The 22,432-nt window shown below is 42.2% G+C and overlaps 1 protein-coding gene across 1 annotated transcript in view; it reads right to left on the minus strand.

The window, feature by feature from the left end:
• Window positions 1-12,918, minus strand: part of mfsd4b (major facilitator superfamily domain containing 4B) — a 39,789-nt gene extending 26,871 nt beyond the window's left edge. The window contains exons 1-2 of the mRNA XM_083906032.1: window positions 12,787-12,918; window positions 1,282-1,450 (exon numbers count right to left, since the gene is read on the minus strand). Of these exons, the coding sequence (XP_083762158.1) occupies window positions 1,282-1,450; window positions 12,787-12,873 (256 nt within the window). The 5' untranslated portion in view covers window positions 12,874-12,918. The remainder of the gene's footprint in view (window positions 1-1,281; window positions 1,451-12,786) is intronic.
• Window positions 12,919-22,432: the final 9,514 nt, after the last annotated feature.

Raw genomic sequence — 22,432 nt, forward strand, 5'->3', positions numbered from 1 at the left:
TGTGTAACCTGCAGATCCGTAATGTATCCGCCAACTAAGGCTTTTCCCCTCTGGGATTTGTGTCCGTGTGTCACGCTGTCTGCTCATGGACGCGTCTGTGTCTCTCGGGAGCAACATTGGCGGTGTGTGAAATCTCGCTGGAAGCGAGCGCTGTGCATTCTGGGAGTTGTCGTCTTTCGTGTACATGAGCGATCAATACATTTTTCTGCCTTTCTCAGCCAAGAAGGCACTTGCTTCAAATATTATTTCACATTTATACTACATAGATGACCTAGTTTTAATAGATATCCATCTTCTCAACGGTGAAATATCCCTTTAAATCAACATAAACATCGGCCACTGCCATCGGTGAATGTCATCTTTTTGTGACGATGGCTGATGGCAGTTATGGTCGGCCGATGCATCGGTGCACCCCTCATAATTATTAGTTAATTATACAGTAAATTCGATTTCTGCTAATATAGCCCCAGAAATACCACAAAACATACCTTTAATTGCAGCTCTAGAGCGTCTTCTACACAAAGATTGAGACCACGGAGTGAAAACAATGAAAAGTGTGCTCTGCTCTTAAGAGTCTGTTACAACGTTTTACTAAGATCTACTCCGATCCTCTGAACTTCTTCACGACTGTACTCGATCCTCATCATTGATATTATTATGTGGATGTGAGGATGAAGCTGCACGTAGAGAAATGATCCCGTCTGTGTTGGATACGGAGAGCCCGCTTGGAGAGAAAAGAGAAAAGAACAGGGGGGGTGCGCAGAAAAAAGGGCCATCTGTCTGCACCAGATGAGGGGGCACTGCCACTTTTTATTTGTGTTGATTTATTTTACTTTTAACTGTGACCATCATTGCATGGCTTGTTTTAAGATTCACTGGCCAATTACTTAATTAGGATTTAACTTAAGTTTAGATATAAGATAAGATATTATTTATTTTAATTACAAGAGTGCGTCTTTTTGTAAGACTCGATAATTGGTGTTTAAGTATTGTTAATAAATGTCTTACAATAACACATAATAGTCAGTATATCAATTCAAGTAAATCAATTCATTTCCCTTCAACATTAAAAAAAAAATGTTATTAAAAAAAACAAAAAACAGTGGGCCACTGGTGGGCTGCCTGAGATGCCCTACCACCAGCCTTAGCAGGTTTCCTGGGGAAAACCCTGGGTTTCCTTTAGGAATGGGTGTGGTTTACAGCTGGGATTGACCACACCTCTTTCCCCAATGCTTTAACAACTACAGCACAATATAATGACAAATTTGAAGGAAGGTTTACCGAGCAGCAGGTGGGGGTTGATGTAATCAAAGAGAAAGCCTCCAAAGAGAGATCCTCCGATGTATCCCACTGAGCGGCCTAAGAAAATGTAGGAGATGTTGCTGATGTCCTTTCTCACATTCACAGCCAGGTCCTCCAATGTAGGGCCAAGAACTGAGATACTCATCCCCTGACAAAACAAGAGGGTTTACAGGATGTGATGGGTTACAGCAAGATGACAATGACTGGTTCTATAACCACACCAACATCTCATCTATGAACGATCCATGGGCTAGGGTTCCAATTAATAAATACCACATCTGGATCAGTGTCTGAACATGCATCTCCATACATTGTGTTCCATCAGCTATGGTTCCTCACCTACTACATTTACTCATACAATGGCTGCATATACTGTCTTTAAAATTGACTTAAATCCCATTGATTTTTTTTACTACACCTTTTTTCAAGATATTTTCAAGATATTCTACAGTTCTTTGAAGCTTACTTATAAAACAAACAAAACTTTTGGCACAATATTAGAGTTTTTGGAAGGTATTCAGCCTATTGAACCCACTATTGTAGTCATTAGTCATATTGGCAGATCTTGGTGTGTTTGCCAACATCCAATAATACATTTTAAAGCCAATGCTGATACCGATATTGTGCCAATAATATTGTGTATCCCTAACAGAAAGTGATTATAAGGGCTGTAAAGACTGGTCGACTAATTGGTCGACACGCTCTGGCTCGACCAAAATTGTGATTGGTTACCTATTTTTTTATGGTGAATTTCATTAGGAGGAAAGTACCAACTGCTAATAGGGGTGCTTTAGAGCACCCATGTTTCACAGGTAACATCGTGTCTTCAGAGAACACCCCCCTTGTTTTCCACTATTTTGGTTTAGTCCAGCCCAGTGGGTCGCTCAGTGGCTAATGAGGGACAGGCAGATTAGCGTTGCCATTAATTAGATGTGAATTTTGAGCTTTTCATTTGAGGCTACAGTCAGTCCTCCTGTCACATCCATGTCAGACATCAGCAGTGTGGCAGCATTTTTCAAAAGTAGATGACGGTAAAAAAGTGGAATGCAAACTTTGCAAGCAACAGTTTGCTTTTCACAGCTCTCCTACAAACATGGCATATCATTTAAAAACGGTAAGCTAAGGTTGCTCTGTCCATTTTGAGTATGAACATATCAGAATTATTAGCATATTTCAATGTTATAGTCTAATAATCATTCATTGGTTTCATAACTGCAGACACACCTGCCCGCAACAGCGGCAGGGTCCAGCACAGGTGCTTTGCGGGTGCGGCTCTTTTCAAATTAAAATAGCCGCACTTGCAAAGCAACCCCCCCCCCCGATTAGCCGATTTTTAGTCGAAATTTCAGGGCTTTAGTCGACCAAGAGTTTCTTTGGTTGATTACAGCCCTAGTGATTATGCATATAAATATTCTGATTAAAACATGCTCACCTCTGACCCATGCCAGTTTCCATTTATAAATCACGGTCAACTCACAGCTTTTGCGAGCCTCAGGAAATGCCCATTTTCTTTTAATCTTTGTATAAATGAGGAACCGACTACGAATCAACAGAGAGATCACGCATTAACAGAGCATAATGAAGGAATTGACCCGGATGAACACTTCTATGTCGATACATCGGAGAAATGTCACTACTACACTGAGGAGCAGTTCAATGAAAACGTCAAGATGAAAGGATCACTGTCAATAATTCACTTTAACAGCAGGAGTTTATACGCCAACTTTTACCACATTAAGGAATATCTACAACGCTTAAAAAATCCCTTTAACATCATCGCGGTGTCAGAAACATGGATTAATGAGGAAAAAGGCGACGTTTTTTGCCTGGAGGGATACGAGCTGGTCTGTGTAAACAGGACAAACAAAGGTGGTGGAGGAGTGGCCTTGTTCATCGATAACAACATCGAATTTGACATTGTACAAAATTTATCCGAGGGCATTGACCAAGTATTGGAATGTGTGACAGTTGAAATTTGTGTGCCTAAGGGCAAAAATGTTGTGGTAAGCTGTGTTTACAGAGCACCAGACTCTAGAATAGAAGATTTCAGTGAATACATGGGGAGAAAGTTCTCAGACCTTAACCATAAGAGGGTGTTTATCTGTGGTGATGTAAATATTGACCTACTCAATCCAAAACAGAATATGGTAATTGATGACTTCACTAATACTATGTATGCGCTGGGCTTTCAACCTTTGATTACGAGGCCAAGCAGGATAACCACACACAGTGCTACCTTAATCGACAACATCTTCACGAATGCCATAGAGAACAACATAACTAAGGGAATCTTGGTCAATGACATAAGTGACCATTTGCCAATATTTGCAAATTACGACTGGAAACAAGCAGTGGGGCGGCCTCAGCTCAAAGACACTTATGTAAGGGTCAGGACTGAGGACAAAATTAATGAATTAAACAATGAACTACTTAACCAAAACTGGGACAATGTCTATAAGGAGAAAGAGATAAATGGTGCATATGACTGTTTTGTGAGAACATTTGCAATGCTGTATGACAAATTTTGCCCAGTGCTGAAAAGGCACACAAATCAAACACGGGGAAAGAATCCATGGATGACGAAATCTCTGATAAACGCTTGCAAGAAAAAAAACAATCTTTACAAACAATTCATTCAGCAAAGGACTGATACCACTGAGAGGCGATACAAACTGTATAAAAACAAACTGAATGCCGTCCTTCGGGACTGCAAGAAGGAGTATTATGGAAAAGTACTGGCAGAAAACAGAAATTGCACTAAGAAACTGTGGGAGATTCTGAACAATGTAACTAAGAATAAGAATGTTAAACAGGGCTATCCTGTGTATTTTAATGATAATGGTAAACAAGAAAGCAATATGGGAATCATAAGTCAAGAATTTAATAAGTTCTTTGTAAATGTGGGTGCAGAGTTAGCCAAGGCCATACCAAATTCTCAGCTACCCTGGAATCATTTAGATAAAGAAGCTAACAGGAACGTTAACTCCCTGTTCCTTTCGCCGGTGGACGAGACGGAGATACGACACCTGGTCGCTGGGTGCAAAGACAAAACATCCACTGATGTGAACAACATCGATATGAAGCTTATCAAGACAGTATTAGATGGAATAGTGACTCCTCTAACGTATGTTTGTAATCTCTCCTTTCAAACAGGGAGATTTCCTGACAATATGAAAACTGCAAAAGTTTTGCCCCTGTTCAAAAAAGGTGACGTTCATGAGTTCACAAATTACCGACCAGTCTCAATATTACCACAACTTTCTAAAATTCTAGAGAAACTTTATAACAATAGGTTGGACAAATTCATCAACAAACACGGTCTGTTGGATGACAGCCAATATGGATTCAGAAGCAACCACTCGACTGCTCTGGCCTTGACCGAATCAATGGAAACAGTTACTGAAGCGATTGACCATAAATTACATACCATAGGGATATTTATTGACCTGAAAAAAGCATTTGATACGATTAACCATGAGATCCTGATGGCAAAACTAGAGAGATATGGTATTAGAGGTATAGCACTAGAGTGGGTTAAGAGCTACTTAAGCAATAGATCCCAATACGTCAAGATAGGTGATGAAGTGTCGGACTGCTTGGACATAGTCTGTGGGGTTCCACAGGGATCAGTTCTGGGCCCAAAACTGTTTATACTATATATAAATGACATATGCAGAGTGTCTAATATTCTGAAATTAATATTGTTCGCTGATGACACAAATATCTTCTGCTCTGGGGATGATCTGAATCAACTAGTGGAAACAGTCAATAATGAAATGGCCAAACTTCAAGAATGGTTCAACATAAATAAATTATCACTGAACTTGGAGAAGACTAAATACATGTTATATGGGAAGAAAGGTCATAAGAAGAGTATCAATATTCATGTTAACGGGGTGGGAATTGAACGAGTTAAGGAACACAAAGTATTGGGCGTGATTATTGATGAAATGTTAAGTTGGAAACCGTATATCAGACAGTTGAAAACTAAACTAGCTAGGAGTGTGTCCATATTATGGAGGGTGCAGAAGCTCCTAAACCGTGATGCTCTCTACTTATTATACTGTACACTGATCTCTCCTCACCTACACTACTGTGCTGAAATTTGGGGTCACACATATAAAACGAGTACGCACCCACTGCTGATACTACAGAAAAGAGCTCTAAGAATTATACATTATGCCGGATACAGAGAACATACAAATCAACTATTTATCGAATCGAAAATACTGAAACTCGATGATATAATACGCTATCGTGATGCTCAGTTTATGTACAGGGCGGCTAACCATGGCCTCCCTCACAACCTTCAGATGCTTCTCCAAACCAGGGAGAGGGGACTCCACCTAAGGGGGAACTTAGTTTTCAGACAGAAAAAAGTGCGGACAACGCTAAGGTATTTCACAATGTCTGTCTCTGGGGTTAAGCTGTGGAACACTCTTGATGATGATGTCAAGACCTCAGCTACACTGAGAATGTTTAAAAAAAAGTATGTAAACATGATTGTGGCTGGGTACAGGGCGTCCCAACCAGGCTGTGGATGAAGTCATGGTCAAATATCTGTTGACACTATACTGAGATGTTATGATGAATGCCTTATGTAACTTGTGAAGTATATAGCTGTGTTCCAAAACCGAACCGTTCAAACATTACAACGCTGCCCTAACTTGCAATGGAACTGCTGAGCTGGTCACTGAACGCAATTGACCGGATTTTTTCTACGCGAAAAGCGGGCTCTGATGAACCTGAATGTCCTGGAGGGACATTCCCGGCTGGTTACACTAGAGATGCATGGGGGAAATGGCAAATCTCATGCCTGGCTGCACTAGACATAGAGGATGTCGAAGATGTGTACATATTCACATTCATGATAATTGGAATGTTATCCTTGGCATGTGGAATGTACATCCAGATTCGGAGGCAGAGGAAGGCCTCCATGGAGCAGCTTGAGACGAGGGTGGACATCGCCACGATTAAGAATGCCGTGATGGGGTTGCGCACCGACAACTCCGCAATTCGAGACTGCGTGGTACAGATGGGAGTGGATGCAGCCAAACGAGATGAGCTGGTGAAACTAAGCGCGGTGAGAGCTATGCGAGAGAGGGATGAATAAATCGGCGGAACCGAGGCAACAACTTGAGACTGTGATCGCTCGTGATGGTTCGACAGGGACACATGTACGGCCGTGCATGTAGTCTGTTGACTGCCTTGAGATGAACTGCAGCCTTATGCTATTGTTGCTGCGACGTCCAAAATGTCGAAAGTTAACATGGAAAAGAGAAAAAAAAAAAAAAAAAAGAAAAAGTAATAAAATTGTATGGGTAATGGGGGCGGGACTAGATAAGCTTTGCTTCTCCCGCTGTCCCTTTCGGTCATGTGTATGAATATAAATGATGATGTATGCAGATGTTGATTACTTGTCATGCCCGAAATAAACGATTCATTCATTCATAAAGACAAAGAGGTGGCAGCTTCTCTGTCATGTTGTGTTTTCTCAGTGAGTCCGTGTCAGGCTGCTACTAAAATACTAATTTAACTTTAAATTGTAAATAAAAACAGTGACAGAAACTTGAATGACCCGAGAGTCTGCATGCAGACTGATCTCAGTAACATGATGTAGCTGAAGAGCAAGTTTTACAACAGAAATCCTGTCAGTCCTGGAGGTGGATCCTTCACGATCTGCTCAAAGCCTCAGTTATAGAAAGTGATGATCAAAAGTCATTCATATACTAACAGGTGTCACTGAGAGCATTATCGATAAACATGTAGAAATGTTTTTATTATTATAATTTACAACAAAGTGTGACACAGTGGATACAGTTACGGGCCAATGCTCAGGTGTGTTTATATAGTTGGTCAACCATATATTTTTTGTTTTGTCTAGGTTGTGTTAAAAAAAAGGATATAAGACACTCTATATTGCACATTCTTATACTCCTTTTATCCTCTGCATATACTGTATCTTTAAAGATAGTAATGGAAAAAAGCAGCTGAAAAGCTCAGTGTTCTTTAAGGTTAAACGCTGCAGGGAAGCATTAAAAGAAAAATCTATCAAGAGTTTGAGATGAGACAAACACTGACAGCTGCTGTACCAGTGCTGCTTAACTGCCAGTTTGGTATTGGTTTATTGGTTTTGGTTTGGTTTTTGTGTGACTTTACTCAAGTGTCAAAGAAATGGCTTATGTTAGACCTGATGAACAGGTTCTGAAAGTTAAGATGTATAATGGCAACGGTAATTGTATATTTATCTTTGATTTAGGTTATGCCTTAAATTCATTTAGTATATGCTTTAGTGTTAACACAATTTATTTAAAGGTACAATATGTAGTATTTATGGGTTTATATAACCCAAAATCCACTTTTTTATACATATTATGTGCTCCTGCATTGTCTAGTCGCTGTATTATAGTTTTTGTTTCATTTTCGTAGTGTTTCAAAAAGTCATGTAAAATAACATGACCGCGGACCGGGTTGCATAGCCACTGTTAGCAGCGAGACGCCATGTTTCTACCGGAGCCTGTAACAAAACAAGCGTCTCTTTACTTGTAGTGGAAGTCCCGCCTCCTCTCTCTCCGCTTCGTCTGCTACGGCCGCGGTAGCTCGCCCTCTCCCTCGCCTCACGAACCTCATCTGCTGACACGGAGAAAGACGACGAGGACGACATTTGACCAGCTGCGGATACCGTAGCGCTCAGGGAAGGGAGGAGGTGAGCAGAGCAGCAGGTCTTTGTTGTACATTTCAGCCTCTCCTCTAGATGGCACTATAAACTACTTATTTCCCCTTTAAATGTACTTTGTGTTTTTGCATTGCCAAAATAGTATTATGTTCTGAAAAGAATCCAGCTGATGGTTTGTTTTAAGAGATGCTTCTTTGTGATTTAATAAAAAAAAAAAAAAGTATTTTTATCTGATTACTCGGTTAAGCATTGGAATAATTGGTAGAATACTTGATAAAAATAAAATACTAGATAGATGCAGCTATAACTTGTACAAGAAGTTGCTGAACAAACCATACTGAATGCATGCTGGTGATGGAACAATGGACAATGAAATTTTTTATGACGATATATGGGGAGCGTTTAGACCCATAACCAAAACAAACGTCTTTCTTTTTACACGACTGCAGAGGTCATTTAGTCTCTTCTGTAGTGAAATTAACAGCATTATGATCATATTGTGTTTGTGGATATCCAATAATACATTTTAAAGCCAATATTGTGCAGACATTGTAGATCGCCAAAACCAATCATGTGAAGTCACCACAATCAACTAATCAACGATATAATCGTAATTTCATCTCATTCATAACAGAGTAACGCCTTAGCCAGCTACCAAGATAAGAGATGTAGGAATCAGAGCTGCCAACTCTCACGGATTGGACGTGAGACACACATTTGATTGGCTTCACGTGCTCTCACGCTGAAGTACACATCGCGATTAAAAAAAACGGTTCTGAATATTATATAATAATTTATAGTTTTATAATAGCTAATCTATTGAGCCTGAGAAAAGCCACTCTTGATCGATAAGTTATGCCTGAAGAGCAGTGATGGGAATAACAGCGTAATAAATAACGTTACTAACATTATACCTTTTTCAGTAACGAGTAATATGATTGATTACTTTTTATTATTATTATTACTATCTCTCATTATTATAACGCCGTTACCGTTACTGCCAAAAAATGTGTCGAGTTACTATATTGAAGTTTACATCAGGCCTCTGAGCCGAGCGACAGAGGAATGTCTTGTTCCTCCTTGTCCTTGGTGAAGGTGGCGGCACGAGACAATTGCATCAGTGATGACGATTGGCTGAGGTTGAGTAAAATTCTGTGGTAAGCCAATCAGAGGTGAAGTTGGGCGGGTGCTTAGGCTGAATCCCAATTCCACCCCTTAGCCCTCCCCCTTCCCCCTACCCCTTGTTTTTGTGCGTTCATGTGAGGGGTAGTGCTGTCTCATTTCTCATAAGGGTTAAGGGGTAGGGCCAAGCCGAAGGGCTACGTAGCCCTCGAAACGAAGCTTCCTCAGGACCACACTTGAAACGGAGGGCTTCGAGGAATTTCGCAGCTTCCGCCGCGTCACCTGTCAGCCGTTAAAGACTCGCACAAATGTATTTTCAGTATTTTAATCACGACAGTCATGTGTAATGATTGTATTGTGGTCTTCTTCAATTGTCAACGGTGTTTCTGAATCACTAGTCAAGTTTGTTTTGAATTACTAGCTAGTCGTAGCCGATGCTATCCCGGCGTCCCTTTCGTAAGTGGTTAGCTAGCTGCTATCGCTATTTTTTTAACATTAACAAATTGTGCCGGAGTGCACAGTTGCGTCTTCAGAACAGAACAGGAGATTCTGTCCCCGCTCTACTCCCTCTGCACCGTGTGTGTGTGTGTGTGGCTATGGTAATGCAGCGGGTCTGCAGTCGCTGTAACTGTGTGTGTGAACACTCCTCACAGCGTCGCCGCCAATGTCGTTGGTTAGCAGCTGACAGCCGTAAAAACAGAAAAATAGCCCAGGCAACAGACATTACTTGTGAGGACGGCATTTTTGGATTGTTACATCAACAAGCATCGCATCGGCTTGTTGATGTAGCAGTCCGCGAGCGTCAAGTCCGGACGACGTGATGACGTAATGGAGGTGTGTCTTTTTTCTTAGGGGAACGTTCGTACCCCTCGCTCCCTCAACTCTGTTTTGAGGGCCAAGGGGAACTCCGACAAAGGGGTAGGGGGAAGGGGGAGGGCTAAGGGGTGGAATTGGGATTCAGCCTAAGTCTACTTCCTCACGCTGTGCGCAGCAAAAGTGCGCAGTAGAAACAGGAATGGTGAGCCATAATTTCCACACGCTCTGAACCCTGTGGCTTATATAATGATGAGGCTAATCTATAGATTTCTACGGGCAACGGCTTCCACAGGGTGCTTTAGCAGGAAGCACAAGAGCGAGACAGACGTGTGAAGAGCAACTTGAGGAAGATGAAGATAAAGATTCCAGGAAGAAAGTACTTACATTACATAAAAACATACGTACAGTATGTTGACTGTTTTTTCTTTCTAATTTATTATTATCATTATTATTATTATTATTATTATTATTATTAATATAATATATAATATAATGCATTATTATTATTAATAATAATAATAATGCATTATATTTTAAGGTGCCTTTAATGACACTCAAGGTCGCCTTTACACTAAAGAGTAAACTATTACTCTTACTAAAAGTAAATATTTCAATAGATTTCTATCTATATCAATCCACTCTATAAGCATAGTAATTATAATAATCTATAATAATCCATCACATTTTATTGGATGCTAGTCTCACTTTCCCACAGCAACATTAAAATAGTTGAGATTTGTGCACTGTGGATATCTGCTTGTATTGTATCGAGTGTCCATTTCATTATAGTATTCATTTATCAGAAATATTTGAACACGCACACAAGTTCTGTCAAAGAAGGGTGGAGATGGGGTCCAAATTATTTGACACAAGTATTAAAAAATTACTTGAAAGTACTTTCAGAAGCAACTACTTACTTTTAGAATATGTAACTCAGTAACTACTTTAGTTACTTTCTGGGAGAAGATACTAGTATTGTACCTAACTTGACCCAATACACCCATGGGCTGAGAACGCGCTAAGCATATTGTGCGAATATCATCCATCCTCTGAAACGTTTCAAACCGCTCGCACGAGTTTCGAGTTTCCGGTATAGGTCGGGTAATGACACGCATTATTACAGCATACATCTGCTTTTGCATCTTTTATTTTCTGGTGGTGAAGTAAGTAGACTTGTGTTGGGAAGGTTGTAGTATCGAATCCACCAGCTCCCAGGGTGAACCTGAAATTCACCTCACACACACACACGCACGCAAGCATGCACGCATGCGCACACGCGCGCACACACACACACACACACACACACACACACACACACACACACACACACACACAGATTAAACAGAAATGGTCAGATCTCAAGGTGGAGGTGTAGCAGAGGTTTTCTGCTCACAGCTGAAGCAAAGTGACCACAACAGGTCATACAATCAGCTGCTCACACATCGCTTGTGCGTAAAGATGGCAGGATATTAAACACTTTTACTCATGTTTAATGGCCATGGCTGGCTTGACCGCAGTCCTGGTTCATTATGACTAACAGCATGGGAACAGGCTGGAGGCTGGCACAGTGTGTGATGGGTGGCTTCTGGGTGAGTAAATAGTTTATTTTAATTGTCCCGTATGTAAATCAGCGCCATGCACATCTGGGCATGTGCATATTCAAATATCATGTTTTTGGTTTTCTTTATTTTCTGCTGGTGAAATTAGAGCTACAGAGCGTCCATAATGCCGGGGTGTTGTTCCGGGTTGTTGCTCTCAGGGGCTGCAGCTGGATGCTACTCAGTCCAGCAGTATAAATCTTTAACTACTCACTGTCACTCTCAGCTCTTCAGTGCTGTTTCATTACGATTACCGTAAACGTTAGTAGATTCGCGCACTAGAAAAAAATGTGCGGCTGATTTGACCAGGCAAACGCGAACCACGGCTGGCTTGACCACAGTGAACCAGATTTGCGCATCACATATGATTTGAACATTGATGGAATGAAAATGTTTCCTATTAACGTAAACAAATTCTGTGACAGCGCTTTCATAGCAATGTGTGCGCAGTCATTAGCTCCGATTACATGAGGGAAACAGGCTCTCGCTGAAAATAGCGCTTTAATGTTGGCCTGTTTAACAGCATTGTATGGGAGGTTGAGGAACCTGGATGACATTCGGATGATTCCGTCCCACACAGCTGGCATGGCTCTGCTCAGGGTTGACTGGCTCACTCCTGACTGAAATCGGCTTATGAGACGATTATTATCATTTGCAAGTAAATCCTTGTGTTCCCTAAATACTCGCTCATGGCAGATTGCACCATTTGAAGGTGTTAGTTGCTCATAAGTGTGTCCCTGATGTGCACATCACTCTGATGACTACATGTTTTCACATTAACAGTTTCACAGCATCACCACTAAGTGTCGCCAAAGGAACAATAGCTGTAGAAACGTGCGTACGGCAGCCATGAAGTTGGCGTGGCCACCGCACATTTGCCACGTTTTTATGCGTAAACGCAACCTTTGTACATGAGGCCCCTGGTGAACTGTGGCTGAGGACGTGAATCTCGTTCGCGCCGTCACTCGCTCACTGACCCGCGGCGCTGCTCAGGGAGACCGTGAGTCTCGTAGCAGGGCACTGGGCTCCTGCTAAGCACTGAACGATTCGGTGAACGAATCTTTTGAACGAATCATTTTAATGAACTGATTCAAGTGATTCGGTACACTCAAATGAACTGCCGATCCCATCACTACCCTGAATGTCAAGATGTCTCACTCCATGGTTCTGTCACAAGTTGGCAGCCCTGAGAAATACATGTGGAAATCACGCGAACGATATTTTCTCACTCACACACTCACACTCACACACACACACACAGTATTTATTTACCAAACCCAGGAAGGACATGCACAGAGTCAGAGTGACCGTCCAGCGTCCGCCTCCATGGAGTCGCTGGTTGTCGGAGTCGGGCTTCATCGTCCTCTCCCCGGTGTCTGTCCTCCTGTCACACCGAGTGTCCTCCTCCTGTTCGTCCTTGTTGTCCACGCTGACAAACCGAACGGCGGAGGACGAAGTCATGGCTGTCACTTAGTCACGGACAGTTACGCTTTTTAAAACATGGATGGAAGGTTCCTGGCTGGAACAACTGACTGCATCAGGGAATGACAGCGAATAGTGTTTTGTTTTTGTTTTTTTAGCCCCGTCTTCTTCTACTTTGTCTTTGAAAGCAGTTGACAACCAGCGTAAAAAGTCAATTAGCGCCACCTGCTGTTCTGGAATGTGAATTACACTCAACAAAAATATAAACGCACGAAGAAAAACTTGTATTTATTGTTATGTGACAAAACAGAGTAATTATCCAAAAATAACAGTACAACTTTATCAATAAACTGGCTTTAATTTGCGAAAATTAGGAACAATTTCAAAACAAAATGGCAGGAAGAACACAATGGGAGTTGCGCAGGCGGTTCCTGACTGCGCTGAAATCCACCTGTTGTGCAGACCAACAGTCTCACCAGCAGTTCTGATCACAGAGGAGCTGGAGCCACATGTACCAGTCCTGAGAGGGTATGGTTACACGTGGCTGGCGGGCATGTGCACGGTTCACTGTCGTTCCAGTCTCTCTGAAACGAGTCCACAGGCAGCTGACAGTGGAATGATACACATTCAGTTGTGTTGCCACGTGATTTGTGACATATGTGGCATATTTACAAGTGAGCAGAGCCGGACAGTAACGGATTACATTTACTTAAATACAGTACAATTCTGAGGGATCTGTACTTTAATCGAGAATCATTTTACTCCAATACATTTCTATCCATAACCGTGAGTTCTAAAGAATAAAAAAAACAAAAAAAGAAACCACTCCATGGTCAGATTTAGTTGAGAGATAAGATAAGATAAGATAAGATAGCTTTATTTATCCCACAGTGGGGAGAGAACAGGGTTTCAGCAGCTCCGTATACAGATTAACAATTACACAATGTTATAAAAACTGTACATAGAAAGAAATAAGATAAGAGTGAATGTAAATAAGGTGCGTATTAGGTTCAGGTAAAAATAAGACAAATCTAGGCAAACAAGACAAACAGGACAACAACAGTAAACAATAACTAAACAGACCAGCTAAAGACAAGGAACAAAACTGTAAACAATAACTTAACAGACCAGTAAAAAAAACAAAAACTGTAAACAATAACTTAACAGACCAGTTAAAAACAAGAAACTGAACTGTAAACAATAAACATAACAGACCAGTTAAAAAAAAACCAAAAAACTGTAACAATAATTTAACAGACCAGTTCAAAACAAAAAAACAAAACTGTAAACAATAACTTGACAGACCAGTTAAAAACAAAACAACAAAACTGTAAACAATAACTTAACAGACCAGTTAAAAAACAAAAAACAAAAAACTGTTAACAATAACTTAACAGACCAGCTAAAACGAGGAACAAAAACTGTAAACAATATCAGACTAATACAGCAGTGACACAAACATAGTTATTTGGTTTGCACACTGTTGTACAGACGGACAGCAGTGGGAATGAACGACCTGCGAGCCGCTCCGTCCTGCACTTAGGGTGCATCAGTCTCTGACTGAAGGAGCTTCTTAAGGCCCCAACAGTCTTGTGCAGTGGGTGAGAGGTGTTGTCCATGATGGCCGATAGTTTGGCCAGTACCCTCCTCTCTTGGATGACCTCGATGGAGTCCAGGGGACAGCCACAGACCGAGCCGGCTTTTTTAATTATCCGATCTAGTCTGTTTTTGTACCGCACAGAACAGCCCCCTCCCCAGCACACCACAGCAAACAGGACCACTGACGCAACCACAGTGTCGTAGAAAGTCCTCAGCAGTGTCCTGCTCACCCCAAAAGAGTGCAGTCTACGCAAAAGATAAAGATGAAACCATGAATGAAACCATGGATGAAGACGCAGCAGGTCCATCCTGGGAATGTGCCAACACATGGCCACACCTCGCCAGACTATTTAAATTTTCTGAACAAGTTAAAGATAGTGTTCGCTTCAAGTGTTTGCTGTGTTTACCAAAACAAAACTTCATCATCACCAGTGATATTACACATTAAATGTGTAATATCACTGGTGGTGATTTTATGTAAGCTGAGTTTTACTCAAGTAATGACTGGTGTCCACCTCTGCAAGTGACAAAAGTCCACATTTTGGTGTGCCCTTGTATTGAGCAGACCTAGGGTGACCTCCTCCAGACAGACAAAATGTGGGACAAGTAGCATGGTAAAGTGGGACGATGTGTGACAGACATAATAACTTTAAACTTCAGATATATTGTAGGGCTGGACGATTATGGCAAAAATAATAATCACGATATTGATTTCAAAAACGTATTTATTGAAACACCAAAACTCAACTTTAAATATAACTTAAAAGAACAGCCAGAAATAATTTAATAACAAGTAAACAAGTAAAAAAAATAATAATAGTAATTTAATTAATTTAAATTCTACTTGCACTGCTGCACACCTTGAACACATTTACAATATGCAAAAAACACTAATACCACAGGCAAAATCAAAACAAAATACTCTTTCTTTTTCAAAGAACAAAATAGTGCTATACTCCCTCAGCACAACATTTATCATACAGGACTGCAACTCTGCTGAAATGTTTACGTGACGGCAACATGTGACGCTTGTGACTGAAACACGTAACGAATCCTGGGTTGCTTACGGTACTAATGCTTACATGTCCTTCACTACCATAAATGTCACGGCCTCCGTTATCTCCTGATGTCGTGGTGGGATATGGGGCAGCATTGTAAAGGCCACATTATACTTCTCCGACTGCGTATGAGTTATCCGACTGCATCACCACGGAGACGCCTCGAGCCTTTATACTTCTGCGTCGTGGTGACGGACATTTCCCGACCGATCAGTAGGGGTCACTGCGCAATGTTGTTCTGCTTCAGGCTACAGTGAGCAATGGCTTCCGAGAAAGAAAGAGAGAGAAAGACTGTTGTTGTTGAAACAGTAGCCGTTTCTCAATTTTCTGTGTCACAGAACGCAGTTTTAAGATAATTTGAGGCGAGAAATTGGCCATTTAGAGTCTAAACATGTGCTGTGTGTGTTAAGATATGACATATTTATAGTTTGGCAGCGGCGTTATCGGCGGGGATCAGCTCCGCGTCTGTGGACGCTCGGTGCTCACTGTGAGCCTGCACAGAGCAGCTTCGCTAGGCCTGTCCTGAGGACCAATCGCAGCTCTTGCCGTCTCCGTTGTCCCTTGACGGAGTGACGGACACTTACTCCGTGCAGTTGGAGACGACGCAGAGGCTCTTCGACAGCGTAACCTACGCAGAGCACTTTACGCAGAAGTATAAATTGGGCTTAAAGCGTGTCCTTAGCTGTGGCCTAGTGGTTAGGGCTTCGAGCTCGAGACCGGAAGGTAGCCGGTTCAATCCCCGACCAGTCCGCAGCTGAAGTGCTGTTGAGCAAGGCACTTGCACCCCTCACTGCTCCCCGAGCGCCGCTCACTAGCATGGCAGCTCACTGCGCTGGGTTAGCATGTTCTCCACCTCACTGTGTGCTGTGTGTGTTCACTAACTCACTGCAGAATTGAATTTCCCCTTGCGGGACTTAAAGGGTTCTTAATCTAATAGAGGACCGTGGCGCTGACTGAAAAGCTTTATCGCTGATTGACGAGACGGAGAGAGATTTTTTTTATTTTTAAAACACAACTTCATTTGCCACTTCGAACAGCGTCACTTATTGTGTTTTTTCCGTTTTTTAAAAATACACATATAAACATATTCACAAACACATATAAAAACATACATAAAACATATAAAACCCATAATTTGCTCAGCACCTTACCAATCAACAGGTCATCATCTTCCACCTGACACAGGTGTGTCAACGCGTCCGCTAGCTTTTCTTTGTTTAGAGTTTAGACGGTAAAAGGTCTTTCCCGAGGCCTCCTGTAGAGAGGCCTGAGGGCAGCGATCCAGATGAGGACCCACACAGTCCTTCAGGTCTTGGGTTAGCTGGATGAGGGGGAAGGAGTCCCGGGTGTTGGGTGTGGTTTCACCAGAGGCAAAGGTGTCCAACATCCGGAGTTCGTGTCCACTCAGTCTCTCCCTCCAGTGTTTCCAGAAATTGTCGGGCGACTCTACTGGACCTCAGACCCACGACCGAAGCCAGACCTACGGAGTCCTCCAAACTGGCCCCAGCCAGCTCCACCACTCGGCCCAGAGTAACCCCTGCAGCCTGGAACATGGAGGACAGAGAGGGGCCAACCCAGACCGGACAGTCCAGGACTGTCCCGTGAAGCACCGGCTCCTGCAACAACCAATGCAGAGTCTGCCTGCTTTTGTCTCTCTTTGGTTATGAGGTGCCAGCCATTAAAAACACGAAGAAGAGATGACCTGTTGACCTTGGTGCTGTCCATTAAAAACAAATTAAAATCCATACCCAGGCTGTTAAAACGCTTCAGGATGCAGCAGGCCAGAGTCCTCCACACAGTGTCCTCTGGTCCATTCAGCAGCCTCTGGATAAAACGTAGACGAAAAGCAGCGCCCCTGCTTGCCCTCCTTCCTCCTTTGGAAGGAAGAGGACATCAGCCCCGGCTCCGGTCGCGGCTGCTCGCGCCGGTTCTGGCTCCCCGCCGACAGCAGCCTCGTTCTCCATCATCGGCGGCACCCGACCGCGCAGCTCCCTGCCGCGGACCGCAGCGGCAGCAGCCGCCTGCCGCTCCGCCTCGTTCCTCCCCGGACAGGATCGGATCAGGTGACCCTCCCCTCCACAGCCAAAACATTTCTTATTTTCTGATGTTGCATACACCATATATGAAAAGTATGAGCGTGTGTCTGAGAGAGTGAGTGTGTGTGAGAGAGTGAGTGTGTGTGAGAGAGAGAGTGTGTGTGTGTGAGAGAGAGAAGTGAAGCACAGACGTGTGACTTGCTGTGAACTTGCTTTTCTTACTAAAAACCCTTTTAATGTCCCCACTTTTTGCTCTGGTTAACCTTGTATCACTACACTGTAGGGCCATGTAGCTAATACATATAACAAATCTAATATCAGAAGATATTTATTACACACAACAGTTATGTTTAGACGACTTTGTATTTGTTATTTTCCCAGTTAGAAAAGTAAAGGATGTGACCTGGTTTAACTCATTGCTGTGATAGGTGACAGTAAGTGGTTTTATAGCAGGTCTACTGCTTAGCTAATCAAATCAATATGATCCATCGAGCTATAACTGTGTAGTGTGTTGTGACGTAAAGCCTTGTGTAAACGTTATGGATTAAACATGACAGGTTTGAATATATTGTATGAAGCTGTTGTTGTCTTTACTAAAATCAAAACTAATCAAAGAGCAAAACGCTCTTACAAATCCCAAACAAGTGATGTCACATTACATTAATGGCCGTACTGTTATCACTGATGGTGAATAACCTTAGATTACATTCATTAGGAGGCTCAACAGTAGGGGAGCAGCTTCCCCCCGTAGCTCTGCCCCTGCACAGCTATTGTCTGAATTCTCAATATATGTTATAATATATATTAATCTGCTTAGTATGTGTCTGAAAACATTCTTTTTTTCACCTTCATATTTTCTTATTTTCTTACAGAAAACCTTACTTTTACTTCTCATTTCTTGTTCGTTTCCCCTCAATATTTTCTTTTAATATCGATATATTTCTTTAACTGAGGGATTCCCCTATTAGGAATCCAAACTCAGCTGTCCAGACATTTAAACATTTTAAACCTTTATCCCCATATTTCCTTCTCATAACATCCACAATCTCCCCTTCCGGAGGTCCAACCTCAATGGACTCCCCATTCCAAATGGAGGTTGTGCACAACTACAATACAGACATCTCCTATGGGCCTCTTCGTTTTTAAGGGACAAGAGCCAAAGACCTGGGGCCTCATGTACAAAGGTTGCGTACGCACAAAAACGTGGTGTACGTCCTTTTCCACGCTCACGTTCAGATGTATGAAATGTGAAATGACCGTGGAAATGTGCGGTGGCCACGCCAACTTCATGGCTGCCGTACGCACGTTTCTACAGCTATTGTTCCTTTGGCGACACTTAGTGGTGATGCTGTGAAACTGTTAATAATGTGAAAACGTAGTCAGCAGAGTGATGTGCACATCAGAGACACTTATGAGCAACTAACACCTTCAAATGGTGCAATCTGCCATGAGCGAGTATTTAGGGAACACAAGGATTTACTTGCAAATGATAATAATCGTCTCATAAGCCGATTTCAGTCAGGAGTGAGCCAGTCAACCCTGAGCCGAGCCATGCCAGCTGTGTGGGACGGAATCATCCGAATGTTATCCAGGTTCATCAACCTCCCATACAATGCTGTTAAACAAGCCAACATTAAAGCGCAATTTTCAGCGAGAGCCGGTTTCCCTAATGTAATCGGAGCTATTGACTGCACACACATTGCTATAAAAGCGCCGTCACAGGATGAATTTGTTTATGTTAATAGGAAACATTTTCATTCCATCAATGTTCAAATCATATGTGATGCGCAAATGCAGCTAACTAACATCATGGCAAGGTGGTCTGGTTCAACACATGACTCATTCATTATGACTAACAACATGGTTGGGAACAGGCTGGAGGCTGGCACAGTGTGTTATGGGTGGCTTCTGGGTCAGCACCATGCACATTTGGGCATGTGCGCATTCAAATATGTTTTTGGTTCTCTTTATTTTCTGGTGAAATTAGAGCTACAGAGCTTTCTAACAAGCCCCTGATTGTCTCCCTGTGTTCAGTATTCATGTCAGTAAAAGCGGGCGTAAAGTTGGAAATGTCAGGTGCGGCGCACGTCTGCATTCATTAATAGTGAGAAATAATAAAAAAAATTAAACATGAGTCAAAGTGTTTAATATCCTGCCATCTTTACGCACAAGCGATGTGTGAGCAGCTGATTGTATGACTTGTTGCGGTCACTTTGCGGTCAACCTCTGCTACACCTCCACCTTGAGATCTGACCATTTCTGTTTAATCTGTGTGTGTGTGTGTGTGTGTGTGCTGCTCGGATCCCACAGCATTTACAGACACACACGCTCCCACTCACGTCTTTTTTGTCATATTTATCCCTGTTGACTTTGTTTAGTGCGTTATTTGCATGTCTCACAGCACAAAATTTGAACATTAACACTTCCGCCTCCCTCAAAGGTGCGCTTCCTTAGCAGCCTGGACACAGAGCGCTCAGGTTATCTAAGACTATCACGGTCAACATCTACAAGGAGGCTGAAATCCCCTACGATTATGATTTTATCTGTCTTTAGTACTACGATAAGAATTCAGAGAACTCTGAATAAGGTGCAGTTGGATGGTAAATTGTGACTATCATAATTGGTTTTAGCGTTTTCCTAGGACAGGGGTCGGGAACCTTATTGACTCAGAGAGCCATGAAAGCAAAATATTTGGAAATGTATTTCAGTGAGAGCCATATAATATATTTTAAGACTGAATTCAACTAAATGTGAGTATAATAAGCTTCTGAATTTATTCTTTTAAATAATACTCACCATTAATGCGACTTCTGGTGCTGCATGGATTTGCTGATGGCTTTGTAGTCTGGTTGGTACTTGGTGAGGTTAAGCTTCATGCAGGCGTTGAGGCTTTCATCCGTTAAACGTGATCGGTTGGACTTGATGTTTTTAAGATGTGAAAATGACTGCTCACATGAATACGTAGATCCAAACTTGATCAATACAGCAATACTCACACGCTTCAGTGTGTCGTATGTGACAGGAAGCGTTCCAAGTTTTGATAATCAGCTGGGGCCTCATGTACAAAAGAGTGCGCAGCTTTCATACTGAAAGAGGGCGTACTCACAAAATTTGAAAAGTACGTACGCAAAGAAATTCTCAGATTTATAAAACCGTGCGTATGCCGAGTCCTGCGCACCTTCTCTTTATACATCCCATCAAACGTGAAACTGAGCGGAGGTGAATGAGTAACACACCACGCCCTCGTTCCACTCACACATTAATATACAAATGCCTCTAAAACGCACTCTCTGACGCCTCCTTCCTGAAGAACAATGACAAATGCGGCAGCGAAGGAGGAAAATAAAATACAAAGATGGAAAGTGTGCGATCGACGCATCGATTTATGATGTATACATTTAAAAAAAGATATATTAATATTTTTTGTTTGTTTGTTTATTTGGAATTAGATATAAACACGAAGGAACTAAATGTGAGGGTCACCGCGGCTGCTCTCATATTAATGTTTAAAAAAAACTGGCTGTGCATTGATAGTTGATTCTGCGGGTGTTTTTCTGATGTAACATGTTTGTTTACACATGACTTATCCATGTGAGCTGAATTTACAGATCATTTCAACAATCTATAAATCTGTCAGTGTCACGCGTCATCATCCAGTTACGCACACGCGCATTACGCACAGAATAAGCAGATAGAGCTCATTGAGTTATGTATAATGATTCATTACTGTCACTGATTGTGTTGTGGACGCTGGGGAGGGAGGAAGAGGGAGGAAGAAAATGCTAGTGTGCCAGTGTCTCAGGTGCGCCGGAGTCTCCAGCGGCTGACGAGCGCGCACCTGCATCACCTGTCTCTTCTGATGAAAGGCGCAGCGGTGGTGGAATAACTTTTTTGCAGTTATTTTGTTATCGTATGGATTAAAATGGGATAAGGAAATATTCTACTCAACGTTCAAGTCCCATTTTCTTACAACAAATGAGTTTGTAACTTTATTTTGGAGCGTTTAAAACATGTTAGACTGGTTACACTGGCGTGTGTCCATGCGTTCACGTCAGCAGCTGTGTGTCTATTTACATAAAGAAAATATTAATTTGTGTTAAATCAATTTCAGTTATTTGCTCAAAGTAAGACTTAGAGAAAAGTGGGACTCACTCACACACACGAGCGCGCGCGCGCGCAAACGTTTGAAGTGTGTGTGTTTGCGCGCGGGATCAGTTTTGTCCTCTGTCCTCTGATCTTATCCACACATAATTCATGTTTGTCACTGTAGACACATTAATAATATTATTTTGAAACACTCTGATAAGTTTCAGAGCTTAATATTGCAGCGTCTCCATCTGACAAGAGTTTGCGCAGAGCCTCCGCAAATTCTCACAGCAGCTCGAGTTTACGCTGCGGTCCGCAAGGTTCCACGCCAAGTACATTTTTATAAATGCCATTGTGTGCGTGAAAGCAAGCGTACGCCGTCTTTTTGTGTGTACGAACGGTTTATACATGAGGCCCCTGGTCTTCGGGACGAGTGTGCTCACGAAATTCTCCAAAGCGTGCTTTGAATGACTGTAGGAGACTGGATGTGAAGCCAGCTAGCTGGTGGAGATCAAAGTTTTGAGTGGGCTCACTTGCTGTGCATGCATCTTTAAATTGTCTCAGTTTTTCAAAATGTATTAAACGACCTGTTTCAAGATCCATGATAAAGAGCTCCAGCTTGTTTTCAAAAGCAAACACGGCATGTTGAAGGGATAACACTGTATTTCCAATGCCTTGCATTTTCACGTTGAGCTGGTTCAGATGGTCAGTCATATC

The sequence above is a fragment of the Microchirus variegatus genome, assembly GCF_963457635.1.
Source record: "Microchirus variegatus genome assembly, chromosome: 19".
NCBI lineage: Eukaryota > Metazoa > Chordata > Actinopteri > Pleuronectiformes > Soleidae > Microchirus > Microchirus variegatus.